Here is a 22,170-nt window from a genome sequence, read left to right as displayed (position 1 = left end):
CAGAATCATCATTTTCGGTTCAGGGCAGGGTTTTTGAGAGAGGCAGAACCGGCCCGGGCTGGGTTTGTATCTGCAGCGAGGGACTCCGGGGCAGGGAGGTTGTTTCACGTGGAGAATAAAAAATTAAAGATTATAATAATAACAAACAATTCAGTATTAATGCAGTATAAACAGGGGCACGGAGGTGCCGGGCTCAGCTCTGGGGTTCTGTGCCTCACAGCCGGGTTTTGCCGCACGCTGCCTGCAATCCCTTCCCTCTGCTCCTTCAAATTCTCTAAATAATTGCTCCTCATCCTCCTGACCCCGTGCTCTGGCTCTGCGAAGGTTTTTACCCGCAAGCCCTCGGTGCCGGTTGTTTTTTCCGTGATCCTCCGGGATCCTCTGCGCTCCGCGGGCTCATCCCGTCGCTGCAGGTTGGCAGCAGGGGCTGCATCCTTGCGGATTCAAAATGAAATAATTGTCTTTCTTTTGCCCTCCCAAATGCTCCTCTCTGTGCAGAAAATGAGCTGAAGGTTTGTGCGCTGTTCAGTCCTGGTTTGAAAGCAGAGGTGAGGCGGGGATTGGTGCTTGTTGTCGCCTTTAGAGCCCACATTCCCTCCTTTCCGTGCTCCATAGAGGAAGTCTCCCACCTGGGATAATTCCAGGATGTTCTCTGGTGGATAAAATGTCAATTTTTCGGTTTATTCCTTTTTTTTTCCTCTTAGCTGGATAAATCCTGGTTTGTTTTGCTGTGGGTAGTCTCAGGTCCGACCCTGTAGAGAGACGATGGTCGGGATCTGAAAACCCCTGATTGCTTCAGGGGGAAAGGGAAAGGAGGTGGTTTCTTACTGCTTTTATCTGTGGAATAAAGGCTGGAGGAGCAGAAATCCATCACACCGAGGTTTATACCTGATATCCTGCCGGGGTTCAGGCCTCTGATACCTTTGAAATCCCACAGGGATTGCTGCTGGGGCTTGGTCAGAGTGTTTGTGCAGCCTCCTTCCTCTAGCTGAGGGTTTCCTGAATTTGGGGAGCCTGAGGGAGAGCTGAGACCCTTCCTGGGAGGGTTTCTGTTCTCCCACAGCCTCCCCTGGGCCAGACATCGAGCCCCAGCCAGGCCAGGCAGGGACAGGGGGCTGGGGTGAGGCTGTGGGATGTGAAGGGTTTGGGGTCAGGGTGGGCCCAGGGCTGGTGACACCCTCTGTGATGATAAAGGCGTTTTCAGGCTGCGGATGGAAACTTGTTCTGCTGGGGCAAGGGGGCTCTTCTTGCAAAATTTGGCTCCCAAGAGCTTTTCAATGCTTCATTCAATTTTTTTTTTTTTTTTTTTTTTTTAGGTTTTTTTTTTAGGTTTCTTTTTTAGGTTTTTTTTGTCTAAAAGGTGACAGGTTGGTGCTTCAAAAGCACCTCTGAAACCCTCCCCGAGGGTATCCAAACCCTTTCCCAGCAGCAGATTCCTGCTCTCTGGGCAGGGCTGGGAGAGGGGACAGTCCCTGCACAGCTGCATGTCTGGTGACCGCTTCTGGTGGCCAGAGCCGGCCGGATTCAGTTCCCATTTTGCAGTTCCCAGTTTCTGGCCCTCCCGTGGGTGCCCGCATGGCCGAGGCCAAGCACAGCTCCCTGCAATTGGAACATCCACAGGGACCGGGCCCTGGATCCCCTGCAGGCTGATCCCAGCTCCACCCCAAGGGCACCAGGCCCCAGCTGCCCCCCGGAGGCGATCCCGCATCCAGCGCCGTTCCAGGGCTGGGTTACCACGGAAAAGGGGAAGCGTCCGGGTGGGAAAACCCCAGGAGGCTGCCCTGGGTGGAGGGGTCGATACGGGGGCAGGGCAGGGCAGGGGGACGAGTGGCTTTTCCGTGTGGGAAGGTCCCGGCTCCGCTCTGAAGCGGCTCCGGGGCTGTGTCTGCCGCAGCCAGCGCAGCCCCAGCGGGAGCCGCCGGCCTCTGTGTCTGGGCAATGACGGCTGCTTAAACGCAATGATGTGTGCGGGGATTTGTGTCCGAGCCCGCTCCCGCAGCAGCCTCTCTCTCCCACATGTGGGATCCTCACTTCTGGCTTTTTTTTCCCCTCCCTCCCCACCCTCCGTAGGGAAAAGCTTCACCCTGACCATCACCGTGTTCACCAACCCCACCCAAGTGGCCACCTACCACCGAGCCATCAAAGTGACCGTGGACGGACCCCGGGAGCCCCGCAGTAAGTGAAGGGTTGGGTTTGGGGTTTGGGGAGGGGGTGCAGGGTCCGAGCTCTCGGTGCCTGAGGGATGCAGGATGTGGAGCTCAGGGGTGGCATTGGGGTGCCACCAATGGCTGCTCGGATTTTCCCCTGTGTCCCTCCCTGCCTCCTGCTCCATGTCTCATCATGGAGGGATGGTTTATAGCTCCCTAACCCATCTTGGAGGGATAATTTCACAGCTCCAGGTTGGGATGATGGGAGAACTCTTTGGGCTTTTTGATGGCAAAAGCACGAAGGGCCCAGCCTGGCGCTGCACAGGGGGGCTTGGGGGGTTATGAAACCAGAGATCTGTGCTCGGCTTCAGGGGCTGATTGCTGGGATTAAACTAAAATTGGTGCAGGTTCCCTGGGTGCTGAGGCGGTGTCTGCTCTGGCAGAGAGCTCCTTCCCCTCGGCTTCGCGGTGGTTTCGCTTTCGGGCTGTCAAAGGCTGGGGCTGGCAGCGCCCGCGGCCGGGGGCTGAGCCTGGAGAAACCAGAGAGACTCTGCGACCGCAGAACCGTCTCTGTTGTGCTGTGGAGGCTCTCCCGGGGGCAGGATGGTGCCTCGTGGTTGAGGGAGGCTCCGGGAGCTGCCCTGCCTGGGCTGGCTTTCGGCGTCGGGCTGCTCGGAGCTGCCCTCGGCCTTCCCAGCCGCCCAGGGACACGCTCCGGAGCTGCTGCCCGCGGGAGTTTCCCCTCGCCACGAGGATTATTTGCTCTGTGGAACCCCCTGCGTGGTGGGATCTTGTCCCTGGGGGCTCCATCTCCGGCTTTGCGCTCCGGCTTTGCCTTCCTGCTCGCTCAGCACCACCCCGGGACTATAAAGCCGAGATTGTTCCCTTTGCGTGTGAGGCTGTAGTGCCCACACCGAGGGGAAGCGGTTTGATCCTTCGAAAAACGCCTCCAAAAACATTTGCTGTTGATGCTGTCGCTGGGCCATCGGTGCCCCTTGATGTCAGGCCAGGTGGAGGCCGTTACCTCGGCCAGGGAGTTTCATTTGCATCGGGCTTTGGTGGATTTTCCCCCCTCCTTGATTTTATTTTGGAGCCTGTCGAGGATGGATTTAGAAGCTGGAATGCAGGAAATCCAACGCTGCTGTTGTGGGGGTTTTTTTTAAGCCAGAAACACCAGGCAGGTCCCTGGTGTGGGGCACCTGTGGGTCGTGGTGGGTGCTGGGGCTCAGCCCCAGGGCTGGGCAGGGAATTTCACAACTCTGCCAGGAGTGTCAGGAATAGAAACCAGCCCTCCTGACTGCTGGCTCAGCCCCTTATCAGATCGTCTTTCTAATAATAATAATAATAATCATCATCATCCTCATCATCAGGAATACATAAATAATAATACACGGTGAGATAGTTGCTGCTCTTGGAGCTCGGTTTGGCCTTCCCGACAGCCAAACCCCGGTGAATCACACCCGTCCCTCCTGAATTTCAGCATTTCACCCCAGAGCTCCCCATCCCTCATTTCAGTTTTCTGATACGGAGGCCGTGGCAATCGGGCCAAAGCTGAGGATGGAGCAGCTTGTCCTGGTGTGGGGTGCCCGAGGGACACAGCCCAGCTGCAAGGGCAGCGTTTTTTTTCTGGGGTTTTCCTTTTTATTTTGTGATTATTTCTGGTCGTCAAATTGTGCTGGAAGTGTTGGCGCCTTGAGGACACCTGTGTGGGGTTTATTTGCTGCTTGTGCCCTTGCCTTGTGTGGCCCCCAGAGGTTGATCTCTGCCCCATTCCTGCACCCCCAACCTATAAATTGTTGATGGAAAAGGTTTAGACCCAAATTGTGGCTATTTTGGAGTTTTTTTCAGGGAATCATAGATTTATTGGTCATGTTTTGGCTCCCAGTTTGACCCTAGGGCTTGAAGTCATGGTCGCCAAATTTCCAGTGGGGGAAAAAAAAAAAACATTTTTAAAAGAGTTCCCTTTTTTGCCACACTTTCAAATGAAAATGACAATTTAAAAAAAGAATGAAAAACACCTTTCTCCCCTTCCTGGTCTGCAGAAACCCTGGGTGTGGAAACAGCAGCTGTAAAATGATCCTGGAAAGCTGAGGTGCTTTTCCTGGTTCACCTGCCACTGGGTGGCTCCCGGGCACAGCACCCTCGCAGTGCCAGCATTGGCACCCAGGGTGGCATTTGGGGCTGGCACAGATCCCCACCTTGGGCCAAACATTGAGGCTGGGTCTGCTCTGTCTTGTTTGGCTGCGGGAGGTGAGAGCTGCCAGCAGGAATTGCAATTTTTATTTATATATATACATACTATATACACTTTTAAACATATATATGTAAATGCCTGTGTGTATATATGTGTGGGCATAAAAATGGATGGAATTTTTCCCCCTTCTTGGCTTCAAAAGATGGTCCACGGTGTGTGCTGGCTCCTGGTGTGAGGATCAGCACTGGCCAGGGCTGGAGGCTGATGTGGGGCTGGTGGAGAGGACAAAACCCATCCTTAGTGTGGAAAGAATTGGCCATTTGTCTTGGTACCCTGGGAAAGGCCCAGGCAGCGTCTTCTCAGCTGCAGCAGAATCCCTCCAGCCAACGTCCTTGTGGGGTTTGGGGCCAGGACTGTGGCTGGGCTCCACCTCTGGGCATCCCATTCATCTTCCACCTCTGGCCCATCGCTTCATCTCAGCCCTTGAGCGAGGCTTTCAACTCAGGCTGTGCCCAGATCAAACTCCTGAGGAGTCTGAGAGCGACTGGGGATGGGTGGGAAATCCAGGGCGAGGGGCAGAGTCCTGCCAGGGCAGGAGGGGCAGGAGGAGGCTCCGTGGGGATCCCCCAGGGGCGACACCAGCGGTGCCTTTCCTTCAGCATCTCCTCCTCAGGCTCCTCCCAGTGCTCTGAGCTCTTTTTCCTTGTGCTCCAGCTCTTTCTGGGTTAGATCTGGACAGGAAAAAAAGGACATTCTGTCAAGTTGGCACCTTAGCTCTAAACAAATAGCACAGTGGGTGCCAAGTGTTGACATACTTTGTACAAACAGGAAGTAATAAAATATTTGAACTTCCTGTGGAATTTCCTTCTTTCTCCCCCCCTTTCTGCAGCCCCGTGTTCAGCAGGAGCCCTGCTGTAGAACCCTCTCACATCCACAGCTGCTGCAAAATAATCCCCAGCAGGCAGAAGGTGGGGAGCTGAAGGGCTGGGAGCTGCACAGGGGTGTTCAGTCTGTTCCTGGGGAAAAGGGAGCATCCCAGGGCCTCCCCTCACACCCACCTGCTGCCTGCCTTGCCTTCCCCTCCCTTTTCCTTCCTTTCCTTCCCAAGGCTCTCACCTTCTCTGCTCTCACTTTTCCTTTCTCCCTCTCAGCTCCCTCTTGCAGCTCCAGCCCCTTTCTGCCCAGAACTTTTCTACAAAGTATTTTTTTTCCCTTTTAAATTCCTTTTCTCCCCTCTTAGACTTTTTTTTTTTTTTTTGCTACCATTCAGTCTTTAACGTCTCCACTTTCTAAATCCCTTTTGGATTTAATCCCTTCTTTCTGACTCCCACCCCATTGCTGCTGTCCTTGTTGGGGAGGAAAGGGAGACCAGGAGGATTTATGGGTCCCTGTGTCCCCCCGTTCCCTGCTCAGCCCTGTGGACGTGCTGGTTGTTGGTGCCTCCTGCCCTGTTCATTTCTGGGGTGTGCATCAGAGATTGGGTGCTTTGGCTCATGTCCCTGCTTGGTGTGACCACAGCGAGTGACAGAAACGTGTCCCCAGCGTGGCTTGGACCGGGACGAGGGGGCTTGTGGCCACAGCACTTCACATCCCCTCTCCCACCTTGTCCCTGCAGGTTTTTCTGGCTGGGCCCATCCTGCACAGCCCCAAGTTCCCTCTGTGGTTGCTTTTCCCTCCCCAAAAAAGGCTCCTTGCCCCCAACGAGGCTGCAGCTGTCCCCGGGCAGCGCTGTCCCCTGTCACGTAGCCAGCGGGTGGGAAGGCTTCTCACCTCCCCCGTGCGAGGCGTTTCCAGGAACCGCTGCTGCTCTTTGGCTTTCAGACTTCTGAGAGCCTCAGCTGAGTGAGGGTTTCCCTCCCACGAGGGCTCACGGTCCTGCGCTCTGAGCTGGGAAATGAGGAGTTTGGGGTGTGCAGACACGCGGAGTTTGGGGAGTGCTGACAGGAGCTTGGGGTGTGCAGACACGGGGAGTTTGAGAGGTGAAGAAATGAGCAGTTTGGGGTGTGCAGATACGAGGAGCCTGGGGTGTGCTGACAGGAGCCTGGGGTGTGCTGACAGGAGTTTGGGGAGTGCAGACACGGGGAGTTTGGGGTGTGCAGACACGGGGAGTTTGGGGTGTGCAGACAGGGGGAGACATGAGGAGTTTGGGGCATACAGACACGAGCAGTTTGGGGTGTGCAGAAACGGGGAGTTTGGGATGTGAAGAAACGAGCAGTTTGGGGTGTGCAGGGGGTGGTACCCCCTTGTCCCTCCTGTGGAGGTGTTTGTGGCATCGCTGTCCCCACGGTGCTGGTTGCCTCACCCTATGCACTGTGAACTCTTGGCTTGAATTTGAGGTAAAAAAGCAAAAAAAAAAAAAACGTGAGAAAGATCAACTGGAAAGGGGAAATCTTGGTTTGGGAGCGCTGTGGGAAGGTTGGGATGGTGTTCTCTGGCACGGCAGCTCCAGGAACCTGGAGATGGTGAAATAAAACACTCCCAATCCAGGGACACAGGGAAGTTGGGATTTGCTGAGTGGCAGATGCGTGTGGGTCAGTGGGAACAGCCTAAAAGTAGCTGAGGATGAGGAAGATGCAGTGGGGTTATGGGATGGGAGCCAAAGAGGAGCAGGGACAAAATGATCCCCTGTTCCCATATTCCTATGGGCAATGTTTGGACCTCAAGGCAGAGATCCTGTGCTTTCTGCACATTTACCCTTGGAGATTTGGGAAGTGCTTGGAGAATAAATTATTGGAGAGTCTTGTGCCTCTCAGAAGCTTGAGTGGAGACCCAGGACAGGGTGGGTTGTGCCAGTATTGTCCAAATCCAGATCTTTATCTTGGCCAAAAGGCTCCCTTGTGGAGCTGCGTAAAACTTGAGCTGGAGATGTTTTCTGTAATTAAAAGCAGACTCGGTGCTGAAGTGCTCCCGTGGGGTGATAGTTTTGGGTATTATTGAGGTCTTTGTTTTATTCCCCTGCTTGTCCTTAGCTAGAAATAAATACACAGACAGTTCCCAGATTGTCTGGGAATAAGGAAAAAAAAAAAAAAAAAAGGGAAATGGCAAAAAGAAGGAAAAAATAGGAGAACAAAAATGCAACAAAATCAATCCAAGATAATTTCAATAAATAAATGACCTCAGCTCTTCCTGGACAGTGATTTGTCCATGTCATATTGCTGTAATCTGTTCTAATTTAATACTCAGTGCTTAAAACAAGCTGATTTCCCACTTCTGGAGCCCTGTCCTCTTCCCTGGTGAGGAAGAGGAGGAAATCCTGAGTGGCCCTTTATGGCTTCCCTATTGCCTGAGCTCTGGCAGGGCTGAGGCCATTGGAGGAGGGCGTTTGAGGAAACGCCGTGTGCGCAACCCGGAGCTGCGGCATCGCTCCTGCTGCTGAGGGCCCTGGCTGTGCTTCCCCCGGGATATCCTCGCACATCCCCTGGATGTTCTTGGGGTGCTGCTGCTCAGAGACGTCGGGCTAATCCCAGCCATGCTCCAGCCTCTGCTTTTGTGGGATGAAACCTGTGCAGCTCGTGGGTGTCTGCACCTCCCTGCGCTGATCCAGCCCTGCTGGAGGAGTGGAAGGGCTTTGGTTCATTCAGGAGCCTTTGGGGGAGCCTTGGGGCTCCCCAGTTCCTGCAGGAGCCTTTGGGGGATCCTTGGGGCTCCCCAGTTCCTGCAGGAGCCTCTGCAGATCGGCACTGGCTCACAGGAGGTTTCCCTGCCTGTTTTCCCATCTCTAACACGTTTTGATCCCAGGGGGAAATTTTGCTCCTCCGGGATGCCCCGTCCTCCTCCTCCTCCTCCTCCTCCTCCCGTTCCCACCCGGGTTAACCCTGCCAGGAGAATCGGGGCTCAGTTCCTGGGCGTGGATAAAAACCCCTTGGGGCCAAACCCAGCCTGGACCTGGTGGAGCTGTGCAAGGCCCCCAACCCCAGTGGGATCTCAGTGGGACACAGGATTTCCCAGGGGACACCAGGGTGTAGAGAATTCCCTGGGGAAAACAGAACAGGGATGAAAGTTGCCTGGGAGTGCTCCAAGCACTGGCTCTGCATCACCAGGGCCTTTGGTGCTGCAGCTCGAGGCTGTAATCCGGCCTCAAAAGGAATAACAGAGCAGCTGAAATGATCTGGGCTCCAGTAAATGCACTCCTCTAATTATTTTATTCGCCACATGCAGTAAATTCCACCGCTCTTTTCCAGTCGCCTGCTGTGTAACAACTTCAAAATCATTTCACTTGAAAACGACCAATATTTTCTAAGTGCAGCAATATTGGGAGTCAGAACAGGGAAATTATTTTTGCTTGCGTCCTACAAAGGAATCTTTGTTGGGATTGGTTGCAACACCTCCTGCTTTTGAAAGCTTTGGGAAAACCCCAGGGCACAGTTCTCAACTGGGGTGGAAGAGGCAAACCTGGCCCTGGGGTGGCTTTGGAAATAACTCAGAATGGAGAAATGGGCATTGGTCTGGTGTTCGGGAGAGACTAAACTGATCAAAAGGGTTTTCTGGTGGGATCTGGTGGTCGTTTAGGGATGTTTGGGGGGTTAAGTTGCACTGAAGGCTTTTTCCAGGAGGATGTTGGTGGTGCTCTGTGTCGGGTTGTTCAAAGACACAGCAAAAGAAATTCAAATGCAATTCCAACACACAACCAGAGAAATTCCTGCTGGATCCAGCAGCATGATCCAAAGGGAGCTGTGCAGGAGGACGAGTGGGCCAGGATGGGATGCAGGTGGCACCAGAAAGGAATTTTTGTGAACATCGCAGCAAGGCCATTGGTGAACTTCACTCCTTCCCAAAGGAGCAGCATTTTGCCCCGTGCCTCAGTTTACCTGTCTGTAATTCCTGGGGGGCAGCAGGGGATGTGCAGGAGGCTGGCTGGGAGGGTTTGCAGGGAAATTAATGCAGCGTGGCCCCAGCTCCCTCGGGCAGGATTCAGGAGCTCAGGAGGACAGAGCGAAGGGTCACAGATTGGAAAGGAGAGAGGGGAAAAAAAATTGACAGTGCTAAAAGGCAAGTTTCGTTTCAGGGAAGACAACAGCTAAAGGACCAGAACTATCAACCAAAACCACAAGATCACATCAGATGTCAGGCAGGACACATCTTGTTTCTCCCTCCCGAAAGGGCTTATCAGCACAACCAATCACTTTAATGATGTGGCGGAGGGAGGAAGAGGATTTGACTCAGAGTGAAATGAAATTTAGTTCCTAAGACCCTTCTCTTCCGCTGCCGGAGCGCAGTCACCTGTCCTGCAGGCAGGCAGAGATAAATCACCTCCTGCAGCGGAAGGGGCTCAGACATGAGTTTGCATTATTTTCTTTTACTCCTTCCAGTGTTTCCGTGTGCTGCAGCGGGAGCGGGGCAGAGAGGCGAGGAAGAAGAGGGACACAGTGAGCAGGAAGTACCCCTGGTGCCTTCCCAGCCTCTGGGGATGGTGGCAGTGGGATGGGAACCTCTGTGCTGGGAGGTTCCCCGTTCCAAATCCAGATGTGGGAGCAGGGAACCCCTTTCCCCATGGTCTGCTCTGCTTCCTTGGTTTGGGGAGCAGCGTTGCAGGGAGGATGAGCATGAGGGTGCTGTGCAGGTGCCAGCGCTCTGGGGCTCCTCCTTCCAGTGCAAAGCTCGGCAGGGCTGTAATTATCCAGCAGGATAACACCAGCCAGGCTCTGGAGATGGAGCTTGGAGCTCAGTCCTGGGATCGAGGGGATCAGTATTCAAATGCCAGGGCTCAGCTCCAGCCATGTCTGAGGGGAAAAGCAGCGCTCAGCATCCTCAAACCTTGGGAAAATTCGGGTCTGTTCCTGAGGGCACAGGCCGGGCTGGCAAATTGCTGCTCCCTCCCCATAGCACCAGGGACATCTCAGCTCCATCAGCTGAACCACGGCACATTCCTTGCACAGGGCTGAGCCCAGCAGCTGGTCCTCCCCATCCCGGGCACAGTGTCCTTAACCAGTGTCACCCCAAGGAATTTGATGTGCTTGCCCTAATGGAACAGGTTGTGAACTGGGAGAAACCAGCTCCACTGGTAGGTCCCAGTCCAGGTTGTTAGATAGCAGCAGGAACTCACTGGGACTGGCATCTCTCCATGGATCTATGGAATCTGAAAATCTGATCTCAGCCAGGGCTGAGGCAATACCAGCTGGATGTCCTTGAGATCTGTCTGCTTCCTCCCAGCACCCAACTCAGAAATCTTGGAATCAGGGAGTTTGCCTGATTCCATGAGAACCAGATCACAGCCCATAAGTGAATTTTGCCTTCCTGGAATGGGGAGTGACTGCAGAGAGGCCGTCGGGGCTGGTGGTTTTTGCACCCCGTTCTGAAAGCTGCCCGATTTCCCGCAGATGTGCACCCACCTGCTGCACTGTGACACCCAGGCTGCAGCTTTCATATCTGTAAATCACAACTTTTAACCCCCACCCAGTTCACTCTGCAGTCTCAGGGGCAGATTTTCAGAGTTCTTTCTCTGGGTGGAAAAAGGCAGGAAAGCACTGGTGGGGATTTTCAGCAAGGCACAAGTGGGCTGAATGCCTAATGAATTAATTTTACCCACTGCTGAGAATACCCTCAGCTTTCCCTGTGTTCTGAAGGGCTTCAAATATTTTTGCAAATCCACAAAGACTCTTGAAACCCTGGGAATAGGGATCCTGTGTCCTTCAGGCATTTGAGCCACAGTTGTGTGGAAATTCAGGCATGATGTTCCCTTTGATTTGGGAATGGGCCACAGCTCCCATGTCCCTGGAGTTTTTGGAAGCACTGCTCTGGATTTCTGTTTAAATTAATGCCCTGCTTTGTTTTCCTTCCAGAGGGCTCAGTTTTGGTGTCTCCCAGCACAATCAAGGCCCTGATGGGGTTTATCAGAGTCTTGCCAGGGTGGGCACAGGGTGGGCAGGGAGAGAGGCAGAGGCAAGGTCTCAGCACTAACCCAGGAGTGAGAGGAGATCAGGGGCTCCTAAAGCCTCCTAATCAATCCCAGCCTGCCTAGAATGAACATCTCTCCCGCTGCTGGAGCTTCAGACACTAAAAAACCTACTGTAAATGCAACATATCTCTGTGCTTCCTGCCAGCTGGCCCAGAGCCAGCCTATTTCCTTCAAAAAGAGGGATATTTATTTTCATCCTTTTAGAGGCAGCCAATTCATCTCAGACCACCACCAGCTAAAAAAGCTTTATAAATTAGCAGCCTTTTTTTCTTTTCCTTTTTTTTTTTTTTTCCCTTCCTAATTCTCTCCCCCACCCCTTTAAATATTATTTTCCTTTGGTTGTTGGTATGAACGCTGTGCCAGGACAAGCGAGCCGGGGCGCATTGCGCCACACTCCCCTTTCTCCCCGAGCTGCAGAAAGACAGTAGCAGCAGTGTCTCACGAAAGCCAGAGGAAACCAAAGCAAAGCCCGGCCGTGACTGATTCTCCTTCCAAATGGCGTAAGCAGGCCAACTTCAAACATGTGAATAATGAGTTATCTGTGCCTGACTTTGTTCGGCAGCACAAGGGACGGTGCCTCCCAACATTTCCCTCCTGTGAACTCCTGGACTCTGATTTTAGCAGTGGGGTTGGCGCTCACTGGGGCTCAGAGGGCACCTCCGTCATCCTGCGTCACGTTTGAGTCCCTTCCAGCTCCCTTCCAGCTCTGCACTGTCCTCCCCTCCCTCCTTCCCTGGCAGTGGGGCTACTTTGAATTCTTCTTGGCTGGGCATTTCCCATGGCAGGTCTAGAGCTGGAGGTGGGATTCCAGGGAGAACCTGAGCCATGTTCTTGCCCTGTGTTAGACGTGTGCAAAGATGAAACCAGCCCAGCATCGGCTGCAAGGGACAGGCCTGCTGTTCCCATAACACAGGAGTTTCACATGTGGCTTCTTTCTGGAGCACATGCTGGGACTTGATAGTCTAGCCGAGACTCAGACTGGGAAAAAATTCCAGCCTCTGCAGAGGACTGGCGTGTCTCTCTGAAGTACCTATTTCGAGGGCTACAGGAGGGATCTGAAAGGTGTTTTGCACACTGAGACAGAGTTTTATCCACTGCTGATTCCTTTCTTGTGGTCCCTTCTCACGGACGTGTAGAGACTAAGCCATGGCTTTATGTGCAGGGACTGCTCCTGGTGAGCTTGGCTCAGCCCTGCAGTTAGGCTGGGAATATTTGGGCTGAGCCTTGGTGGGAGGATGGTGGAATGCCAGGGGGATGCTTGGATGCTTTGAAGGAGGCTGAGTGTGGCTCAAGCTGCTGTGCCAGCCCATGCCACCCTCTCCTGGCTCTCATCTCCTCCTGTCTGGAGCTGAGGCAATGATCTGCAGTGTGTGTGTGCTCATGAACGTCCCTCGGCGTTTCCTCCGCTCCAGCTTGCCGCCAGCATTCCGCAGCCAGGCTCCCGGGGAGGGCCAAGCCACTTCCCAACATCTGCTCTCCCGGCCCCCGGCAGCATGGGGCTGAGCTGGGGCTGGGGATGAGCGTGACACCCGGCTCTGAGCCCAGCAGGGCTGGGAGGAGGCTGTGCAGCTCCTCAGCTCTCATCTAACTCCATCTGCAGTGAAATCAGGGAACTGGGGCTCCTGCTCACCCCACAGAGTGTTTTTTTCAATCAAATCTCTCAGCTCTGAGATTTTGGTGTCACTCGAGCCATGGAGATCCTGGAGCCCTTTCCTACTTTTGCTCAGCTTAATATTCTGCATCTCAGTAATCTGAGGAAATCAGCTGCTTTTGGAACTCCCCCTCCACAGCCTGGAAACCCCATCCTGGTCCCGGCTTGGGAAGCCACATCAGGTTGCACACTCCTAGAAGGAAGAGCAGACTCTGTTTGGTCTTTGAAATATTTTAATGCAGAAAGCATGTCTTTAAATCATAGCTCTGAGGGCCTGAGCTCGTGTGGCACACACTGTTTCGCTGTCTGCATTCCAAGGAAACACCCAAAACTTCCAGTATGCTTCTTATTACTGGCCTAAAGTGTCAAATTCACGTCGGCTCTTCCAGCTGGGAAGTGTTCAGTGGGATAGTTTGTTTGATATGCTGATACAGATCTTGTTATTACATCAGGATCGTAGGTGATCTGTCAATGTTTACATCATGTCGCGTTCAATACCGGAGTTAACCGATTCTGAAACCCGATCCAGCGTTAAAACCCTGGCGCTGCTGACAAGGAGTGCCCAAGGTCAGGAGCTGCCACCATTTGACCATGCTGGGCTTTGCTGTTTCCATAAATATTGACCTGCAAGCCAGTGGTGGCCCAGCTGGAAATGCAGCACAGAATCTCCAGCGCCAGCAGTGCCTTTTGTGCCCCAAATTCACAGGTCGGGGTGATTAAGGCTTCTCAGACAGATTTCTTGGGATGAGGGCTGGGGCTGTTTGAAGTTGGGTGAAAATCCGCCCACTGGCTTCGGGAGGCTTTGAGTCAGTGCTTGGGTGAAGGTAGAAACCACCTTCCTGTTCTCTAAGGTATGAGCTATTGTTCACTGGTTTCCTCTCCGTGACAGCTGTGGGCAGATGGGGAAGGGCTTTTAATGAAGCCAACCGCTGCAGAAATTAAAAAGCTCAGGTTGTTCTGATGAAAGAAACCCATTAACAGCGATTCTCTCTTGCGTGACAAAGTCTGACGTCCCCAGCCCTAAGTGACAAGCGGCAGGAAGTCCTGGGGAGACAGCCTGAGCTAAAGAGGGCTGGCAGGCCAAGCTGGTGGTTTTTAACTCATTCTCTGCCTTGTTTCACAGGGTTTGGGGCTGCCAGGTCCCACATGTGGGGACAGGGTGGGACACAGACTGGAGAGGGTCTGGGAAGGCTGGGAAGAGCCCTGATCCCACCACCCCTGTGTTTGCCTTGACTTACATTTGCATCAAGTTTGCCATTTTCTTTTCAGCAGGATAGTTTCAGGGGTTTGGGGGGTTTTGCTGGTATTTGCTGGGTCTTGCTACAAACCAGCCCCTTCTGGAGGGTGTTTGCTCCAGGCTGGCAAGTCCCACGGGGCTGTGCCCACGTTCAGACAGCATGGGCACGGGAGCAACCACAGTGCTGCATGACACAGGCACATGAAGCCCTTGGTGGGGCTGCATGGCTGAATAATCTTTAAAAACATTATCAGCATAGAGATCACTTGATATATTTTTTCAGGATTTTCCCTGTCACATGCCAGATAGCACCACAGGATAGGGTTTGTGCTGAGATAGAGGAAGGGAATTTAATTTTCATTAGATTTCTGGGGAACTTGGTCTTTGAAGTCCTTTTTGGCTTTCTTGCGAAGCTGTGCCCAAAAAAACTGGGTAAAGGTGAAATACAACACTATTTTTCTTCTTCTGTGGTTAAATGTATAGTGAAATACATAAAATGTGGGCTAAAACAAGACATCTCAGTGCACACACTTTTCCCCTGGAGAAAGCACCATGTGACAAATGCTGCTCACAGCTCCAAAGGCCCTAGATAATGCAGAGGTGCCTGAGGTCTGGGGACGCACAGAGATGAGAAGAGATCATTTATGGTCTTGCTTTGAGGTTTCCTTGGTTTACTTCACACAGCAGGGAAAATACATTTTCAAAATACCACTGGGTTTTTGCTTTCTGCTGGGTTCGTCCTCCCCCAGTTTTCCTCTCTGGTGCCAGCATGTTTTCCCTTGTTTTGGACTCTCACATCCCTGGAAATCTGGGAATTATAGAGCTTGGAGGGGATGGTGGGGCTCACCTGGATGTGGAGAGAGCAGAGAGGGGTCAAAGACCTCAGAATCTGTGGCTGGGATGAGTTTGCTGGTGGGACACCCGTGGAACTCAGCTGGGAGCATGAGCTCCCCTCTGGAGCTTCCCTCCCATCCCAGCGTCCCCACAGCCAGCCTGGCAAGCACAGCCTGAGCCAGGCAAGTGGGAGATCAGGAGATACCAGACGCTGGATTTAAAGAGGGGGAAGTGTGGGGACGTTCTGTGACTTTGCTATGAACTGACACAGCTCACAGAGCTGTGCAGATGTGAGGGGGGAGGGCAGGGGGGTGCGAGCGAGAGGTGCCTGCGTTCATCACCTTTCAAACACGCTGCTTTGCTTTCCTTCTCTTTTTTAGAAGCCACCAAGAGCTGAGCTTGGCTTGGTGGATGTCGGGCTGTAGGATCTGATAAGGCCCAGCTCTCTGAAGTGCTGCAGAAGGGTTTCTTCCCAGCCTCTCTCCCGGCGTGCCTGCACATCTCCAGTGCCCCTGAGCGCTGGGACGGTGCCGGGATGAGGTGGTGCCACCTGGGGAAGGTCCCTCCGTGGCAGGTGCAGAGAGCTGGGGGTGTTGCGGGGCAGTCTGGCTGAGGCAGGGGAGGAACAAGGAGAAGCCAAGGTCTGAACCCCACACCGATGTAAAGCTGAGGCTCCTCTGGAGCCCCTCCAGCTTTGTGCGGGTGTAACTGAGACTGGAATCCGGTCCAGAGAGAGAGAAGCTGTTTGGCGATGATTAATACAGTAAAATGTGAAAGTTATGTATCAAGTGTGTTTCATGAGCCTCTTGCCTCGGGACAATTAGCATAAATTTAATAATTATTGCCCTGTGCCAGCAGCTGCTACCTAAGGAGCTGGGAGTGCTTTATGAACGCTCATTAGCTGCTGCCCTGCCTGGGGGAGGTGGGTGATTAGTCTGCCCATTTTATGGGGAGGAAAGAGGAACAGAGAAAAGCAAAGTGAGGTGGCCAAGGTGTGGTACCAGCAAGGGCTGATTCCATCCCTCCTGTGCCTTCTCCAGCCCCACTTGGCTCTGACTGAGCTGGGTGGGCACATCTGGGAGGGGGCTGGAGCAAGACAGGAGTTTGTTCTTTAAGCAATGAGCAAATGCTGTAGAAAATAGTTCAAATTCAATGTTTGCTGGTTCCCTAGTCCCCACTTCGCCAGGACATGGTTTCTCCTGCCTTGCACATGTCTCCCCTCTGTGTTCAGAGTCGGTGAGGGCTGGTGGAGGTTGTTCACCTAGACAGGGGCATCCTGATCCAGCTCCTTGACTGGAGACTTTCTGGATGATCTGGAGCCTCCCCTATGGGTCACTCTGTGTCCACCTGCCCCGGGAGCTGCTCTCTGCCAGGGCTGGCACCCTTTATCCTGTGTGAGTAACAGCAAACCACAGAGACAGAGGCTGCACTGGCTCCCTGTGTAACCAGGGTGCTGCAGCCAAAGGGGAGCTGATCAGACACCAGACTCTTTTATCATGTTCCAGGGCACAGACAAAAGCTGGAAGACCAAGCCAAACCCTTCACCGACCGCTACGGAGAGCTGGAACGGCTGCGCCAGTCCATGAGAGTCACCCCGACAACACCCAACCCCCGTGGATCCCTCAGCACCCCGAGCCACTTCGGCTCCCAGGCTCAAACTCCAATCCAAGGTAACCACCTGAGTGTCCCAGTGTCACCCCTGAACCCTCGTGTTCCTGGCATGGCTGAGTGGGAACAACCCTCTGGATGGGATTTTAGAGTTGGAGTCCAGCTCTCCCCTAGTTAAGGAGCCAGGGAAGGGTTTGTGTAGATTTCTTGACCGTGGAAGCCTTTTTGCACCATTAAGTCACTTTTTTCATCATTAGATCTGGGTTTTGAGGAACAACTGAGCAGCAGCAGTGTGAGGGAGGTGAGAGCAGCACCCTTTGAACCCAGCAGCTCCTCTGACATGAAGGCAGCCGCGCTATGGTTATGCATCAGCCAGAGAGGCTGTTCCATGCTTTACATGCTAATCCCAACGGTTTCTTATCATTGTGTAGCTGCCAAGTGTGGTGATCCCTCGCCCAGCTCCAGCATAATTCCCCACACAGATGCACACCTGCACGGGCACACACACACACACACACAGAGCTTTGCTCTACCCAGATCTGCCAGCGGCAAAGAGCGCCTGAGTCCCTGGGCGTTCCCCAGGAATCCGCAGCTTGCTGCCAGGACAGGGGCAGGAATTGCCACTGGAGTTACCTGACAGAGATCGGGCTGCTAATCCCGGAATTTCAGTCCCAAACTAAGCAAGGCATTAAAATATCTCAGCTGCTGTGCTGCTCCTGTCTTTCTGCACGGGCAGATGCCACCAGGACGAATTAAGAGACCATTCTTCTGTCCTTTTCTGTGCTGCCTTTGCATGCACTTTTAGTCTCACTGGTTCTTTTCCTTCAGAAATCAGCAGAGATACTAACAGGGGTTCAAGGAACAGCATTTAAGTTGTCTGTATTTGGAATTTTGGTGAGAAGTGGTCTTTCTGGGAAAGTTCCATAGAAAAAGCTCCCAAAACCCTCGTGCTGTGTTTCCAGAAGGGATATGGTTGTTTGAAAGCCTCGGTGTCATTAGCAAAGTGGGGGTTTTGGGTGTAAAAACATGTTTGAAAATGTTACCCGAACTGTAAAAGCTGTGCTGCTCCTCCCAACACAAAATTACAGAGAAAATTTAATTTCTTTCTCATTGAAATGCAAATCTCCACGCTTGGAATTTTCATTGACATTAGCAAGGTTTATGAGAAGAACATGGGCATTTTGTGTAGGACTATCATTTGGGGTTTTTTTAAAAAAGCAAGAGGGAGAGAAAGAGTTTTCTAGGCTTGTCCCCTCGGCCGCATCATAAAGAAAGAGATTCTTGGGGGAAGAAAAAAAGATTTGTATTTTAAATTAGCACAGCCCCCTGCAGTGCCAGAAACCCAAAGAGCGCCGTTTGGAGCAGAGAATCAGGTGATGACACAAATTCAACGAGAAAAAAAATGGAGTTGGCCACAAGCTACCGCCCCTGCCAAATTCCCAAATGTCAAGTGACAGCAGGAGTGGAGACACACAAAATTAGCCTCTGAAATCATTCCTGCGGAGTGAATCCGAAGTCCCAGGAATGCTGCAAAAGGCGGTTTGTGCACGCTCTGCTCTTGGCTCCCTTGTTCCCGAGTTGGAGGAACCGTCTTAAAATGACTGCGGGTTCCTACCAGCGTAACTCGGAGCAGGACCAGCTCAGTAATTTTCATCTCAGCCCTGTCCTTTTGACACAGCTCCGGCTATGACCAATCATAATCATCATTTTAAAAACCCCTCTTTCTCTCGCACACACACACGGCTTATTCACAAAGATCATAATTTTTACCCAAGCAAGTGGAGCCCGGCCCGTGCCAAGAACAACACGGGAGTTAACAGGCCTGTAATTCTCACGACTTGGCACGTTCTTGGGTAGCACACAGGAGAGGCCGATTAGTGGGATGCAGAACGAGATACCAGCGGGGAGGGGCCATGGGGCAGGCTGGGGTTCATCCGGCCCCCGCTATCTTTCATGGGGTGCCTCTCAAGGTTAATGTTTTTAGCATCCCTGTGCAGGGATTAAGAGGGGGACAGGAAGGTTTTTCCCTCCACCAGTGTCCGGCTCCCTCTGCTTGTGTGCTAGGGGTGCTCAGCTTCTGTGTTCTGCTGACCAAGCAGTTTGCACAAACTTCCTAATCCGCTCCTGGGAAAAGCAGGCTGGGAGCTGGGATGCTGAGGAACAGCCTCAGCCACTGCGGGGGGATCCCAGCACCTCAAATCCCTGCACATGGCACGTGGAGTTTGGGTTTTTAGGCAGGCAGAAGACAGTGTTTATCTTTGGGAGAACTGGGGTTCTTGGGAGATGTGTTTGCTCTGGCCCAGTCCAATCTCTCCTCCTGAGGAGGGAAAGCTGTGGCTGTGGTGGAGATCACAGCAAGGACGCTGCTGGGAGTGGGAGAAGGGTCTGGCCCTCAGCCACTCGCAGAGGCTTTCAGTAAAGCAGCCCCTGGAGGTTATAAATAGCCCCCATGTAAAATGATCATCCTGAGGTTAAATGGTCTCAAACCAAAACCCTCCCGGTAAGAGAAAGACGATGGTTTCTGAAGGGCATGCCAGGAAATATGGGAGGAGAGAGCACGGCTCCGATACCGATCCTGCTCTCTCCAGTGTCAGGGTATTTCAGTGGCTCTGGCCTTGCCTTGCCCTACTCAGGCAGAGATTTGATCCCTTCCCATGCCTGTCCCCAGATGGGATGGAGACTGGCAACCCTGCCCACACCAGATCTCATTCCCACTGATGCTGCTCTGGGGGTAAATAGAGTAACTCTGGGTTCACCCCATGTAGCTGTGTTGAGAATCTGGCCCAGTGCTGGGCAGTCAGACAGGCAGATCCCCATCACCATCCAGCTCTGCCTCCCAGGCTTCAACCAAGCAGAGCCTCAGTTGAGGATTTGGCCCAATGCTTCTCCAGAGAGGTCTGGAAAATCTGAGTGTTTGCAATCCCAGCTCTGCCATCCCCACAGCGAGACACCAAGCTGTCATTAGGATGGCTTGAAATGGTTCCTTATTACGGGGCACGCGAAGCCAGAGCCTTGCGTGCTTGCTTCAGTCGAGTTTTGTCTTTTAGCTTGAAAAAAATCCAGTAGTTCTCAGAAGTGAAGCAAGATGTTAAAGGGACTTCTGCTGTCTGCCTTCAGCTGCTTCTCGGGGCCCCCTGGCTCAGCGGAGGTGGGCTGGTGACAGACACACATCCTCCCCAGGAGCAGCCCCCAGTTCTCTGTGTCCTCCCTTGCCCATGTTTCAGCAGTGGCTCAGGCTGAACCATTTTGTTCCCAGCACAGCAGAGCAGGACCGCCCACGCTCGAGTTCTGTGGTGGAAACATCTTCAACCACTCAAAAGCAATTGTGTGCCTTGTCCAGCAGCATGGAGGGGCCTTGTGCTCACCAGGACAATGCAAAGGCATTTTAGATTGGATCTCCTTGGTACCAGAGCGAGCTGTTTTGATTGATGCATTTCACGTCCCCCTGCACATTCTTGGTTTTGCTCCAGAGAAGCCAAACTCCCTTGATTTCACAGGGAGGACAGTAAAGTTAGATCCTTTTGCAAGCCTCTCCTAGCCCTAGTGCCTGTGGAATGGTTTTTGGGAGACTCTGTGATCACTGGTGAAGAGCTCCAGATCTCCTGGTCTGGAATTTGCTCAGCTTCATTCCCAATCCTTTACTTCAGGCCAGGACAACATTTTTATCATCAGCAGAATGCTTTATCATATGCCTTTAAAGTAAAGTCTTTCTCTCTCTTTTCTTTTTAAATATACATTTTTAAAGTATTACATTACTTTTAAGAAGACTCTTGGCATAGGCAGCAAGTGCCCCTATTGTTTCTGAAATGCAACGTGGCTGCTCTGAGGTTAAGTCCTGAATTATGGGCCCAGCAAATACACTGAATTGCTGCTTCCTAATCCCTGTCCAGATTGACTTATGGTTTCTTTAAAATATCCGTTTCTTAATGGATAAAAACATTCTACCACGGGCAGAGACTAAATTGTTTCCAAAGGAAGCTAGGCAAGCATTAGTGGGAAGAAAACATATTGTGGGATTCAGCTTCAGCCTCAAAGGAAGGAACACGCTCGAGATGGGTTTCCTGCCTGCTTTCAGGCTTCTGTGTCTATCTTTAAACTGCTTTTCTGCTCCTCTCCTTTACATTTGTGATGTCGCTCCAGTGAATTTGTCATGGAACTGTCACAGATGAGCCACAGAGCAGTGCTGGGCAGGAGATTCCCCCAGGACAGAGTCCAGGCACCCACGACCGCTGCGTTTGTGCCACGGACATGTGGCCAACCCCAGCCACAGCTCAGGGTGCTGCATCCCTACAGAACAGCAAGGAGTCCCTCGGAATTTCCCTCAGGGGTTCCATCCTGCCTTTAGCACGGGATTTTCCAGTGTGCTGGGATCTGCAGGGCCATTCTCATAGCGAGGTGGGGAGCCCCCAGCCCGGGTGCCGCTGGAGCCCCTGTGCCATCACCCCTCTGCAGTGGGATTCCCATGGCAGACGTGGCCTGGCCCAAACCTGCTCGGCAGGCAAGGTGGTCTAGCTGCAGGCTGGGTTGTAAATCCAACAGCTTCCTTTTATGTAGTCAGGGCTTGTTAATTTGTTTTAATACCCTTTGAATACAGGTAAAGAGCAAAGCGCAGGCAGGGCGGAGGGGAGTGCCCGCGATCCCCGCTCAGCCCACCCACCCGCTCCAATTAGCACCGTTATTCATTAGCTCGGCGGGATGGAGCGGCGGGGACTGCGGGATGTGCCGGGCAGGGGGATGCGGGCAGAGGGCTCTGGGATGAGCGAGGCTGTGCCGGAAGCTGGGAGAGCTGGGCTTGTTTAGTCTAGCGAAGGGCAGGCGGGGAGTGGGACTCATTGCTCTGTGTAAATACATCGAGGGGGTAAACACGGCGAGGCAGAGGAGCTAATGTAAGCTCTGGAGGACGCTGCAGGCACAGGACATGGGGCTGAACTGATTCTGCATAAATCCACACTGGAATTAGGAGCAGGGTCCTCCCCAGAAGGATGGGTCCAGAGGATTCGAGCATCCCAACGCATCTGGAAGGGTTTGCAGAGGAGGCTGAGATGCAGTGCATGTTTCACTGGGATGGGAACACCTGGGAATTTCCCTGCTCTGCTGCTGCCCAGTGTATTTGGGGTGGGAGAGGTCCCAGGGGCTGGGTTTGTGCTGCTCAGCGGGGTGGGTTTGGGGCCGCGTGTGTGTGTGCACGGCAGCACACGGTGTTCAGGGAGAATCGCAAAACTGAGCAGCAAACGTGCTTGGCAGTGTTGAGGTGGTGCCTGGCGATGCTGTGATAAAGACCTGTGTGTTGTTGTGTTTTGGTTTGGGGTTTGCGTTTTCATTTCAGACTCTGCAGAGGAAGTCCGTGCACCCAGTTTGTGAGCTGGTTCTATCAGATACAGAGCAGTGCTCCATGGGCGTGTAACAACGGATGCTGTTCACACCCTCCTTTTTTTTTCAACACCTCCCCTCCTCCCCCAAAATATATTTTGCTCTGTTTTACGTGGGCTGAGAGGAAGGGGCCGTTTTCTTTTTTAGTTGGCTCTGACTTGGAAACAAATGAACTTGTTAACATACGTGACAGAGGCGTGAGAGCGTGCCTGCATGCGTGGGTGGGGAGGAGAG

The 22,170-nt window shown here is 52.9% G+C and overlaps 1 protein-coding gene across 1 annotated transcript in view; it reads left to right on the top strand.

The window, feature by feature from the left end:
• RUNX3 (RUNX family transcription factor 3) overlaps nt 1-22,170 on the top strand; it is a 34,371-nt gene that overhangs the window by 3,685 nt on the left and 8,516 nt on the right. Inside the window, exons 3-4 of the mRNA XM_053999035.1 lie at nt 2,071-2,175; nt 16,464-16,628. Of these exons, the coding sequence (XP_053855010.1) occupies nt 2,071-2,175; nt 16,464-16,628 (270 nt within the window). The remainder of the gene's footprint in view (nt 1-2,070; nt 2,176-16,463; nt 16,629-22,170) is intronic.

This window comes from Vidua macroura, chromosome 25 (assembly GCF_024509145.1).
Source record: "Vidua macroura isolate BioBank_ID:100142 chromosome 25, ASM2450914v1, whole genome shotgun sequence".
NCBI classification, from domain to species: Eukaryota; Metazoa; Chordata; class Aves; order Passeriformes; family Viduidae; genus Vidua; species Vidua macroura.
The sequence above is the reverse complement of the archived record's forward strand: the minus strand, read 5'-3'. Positions and strand labels throughout refer to the sequence as shown.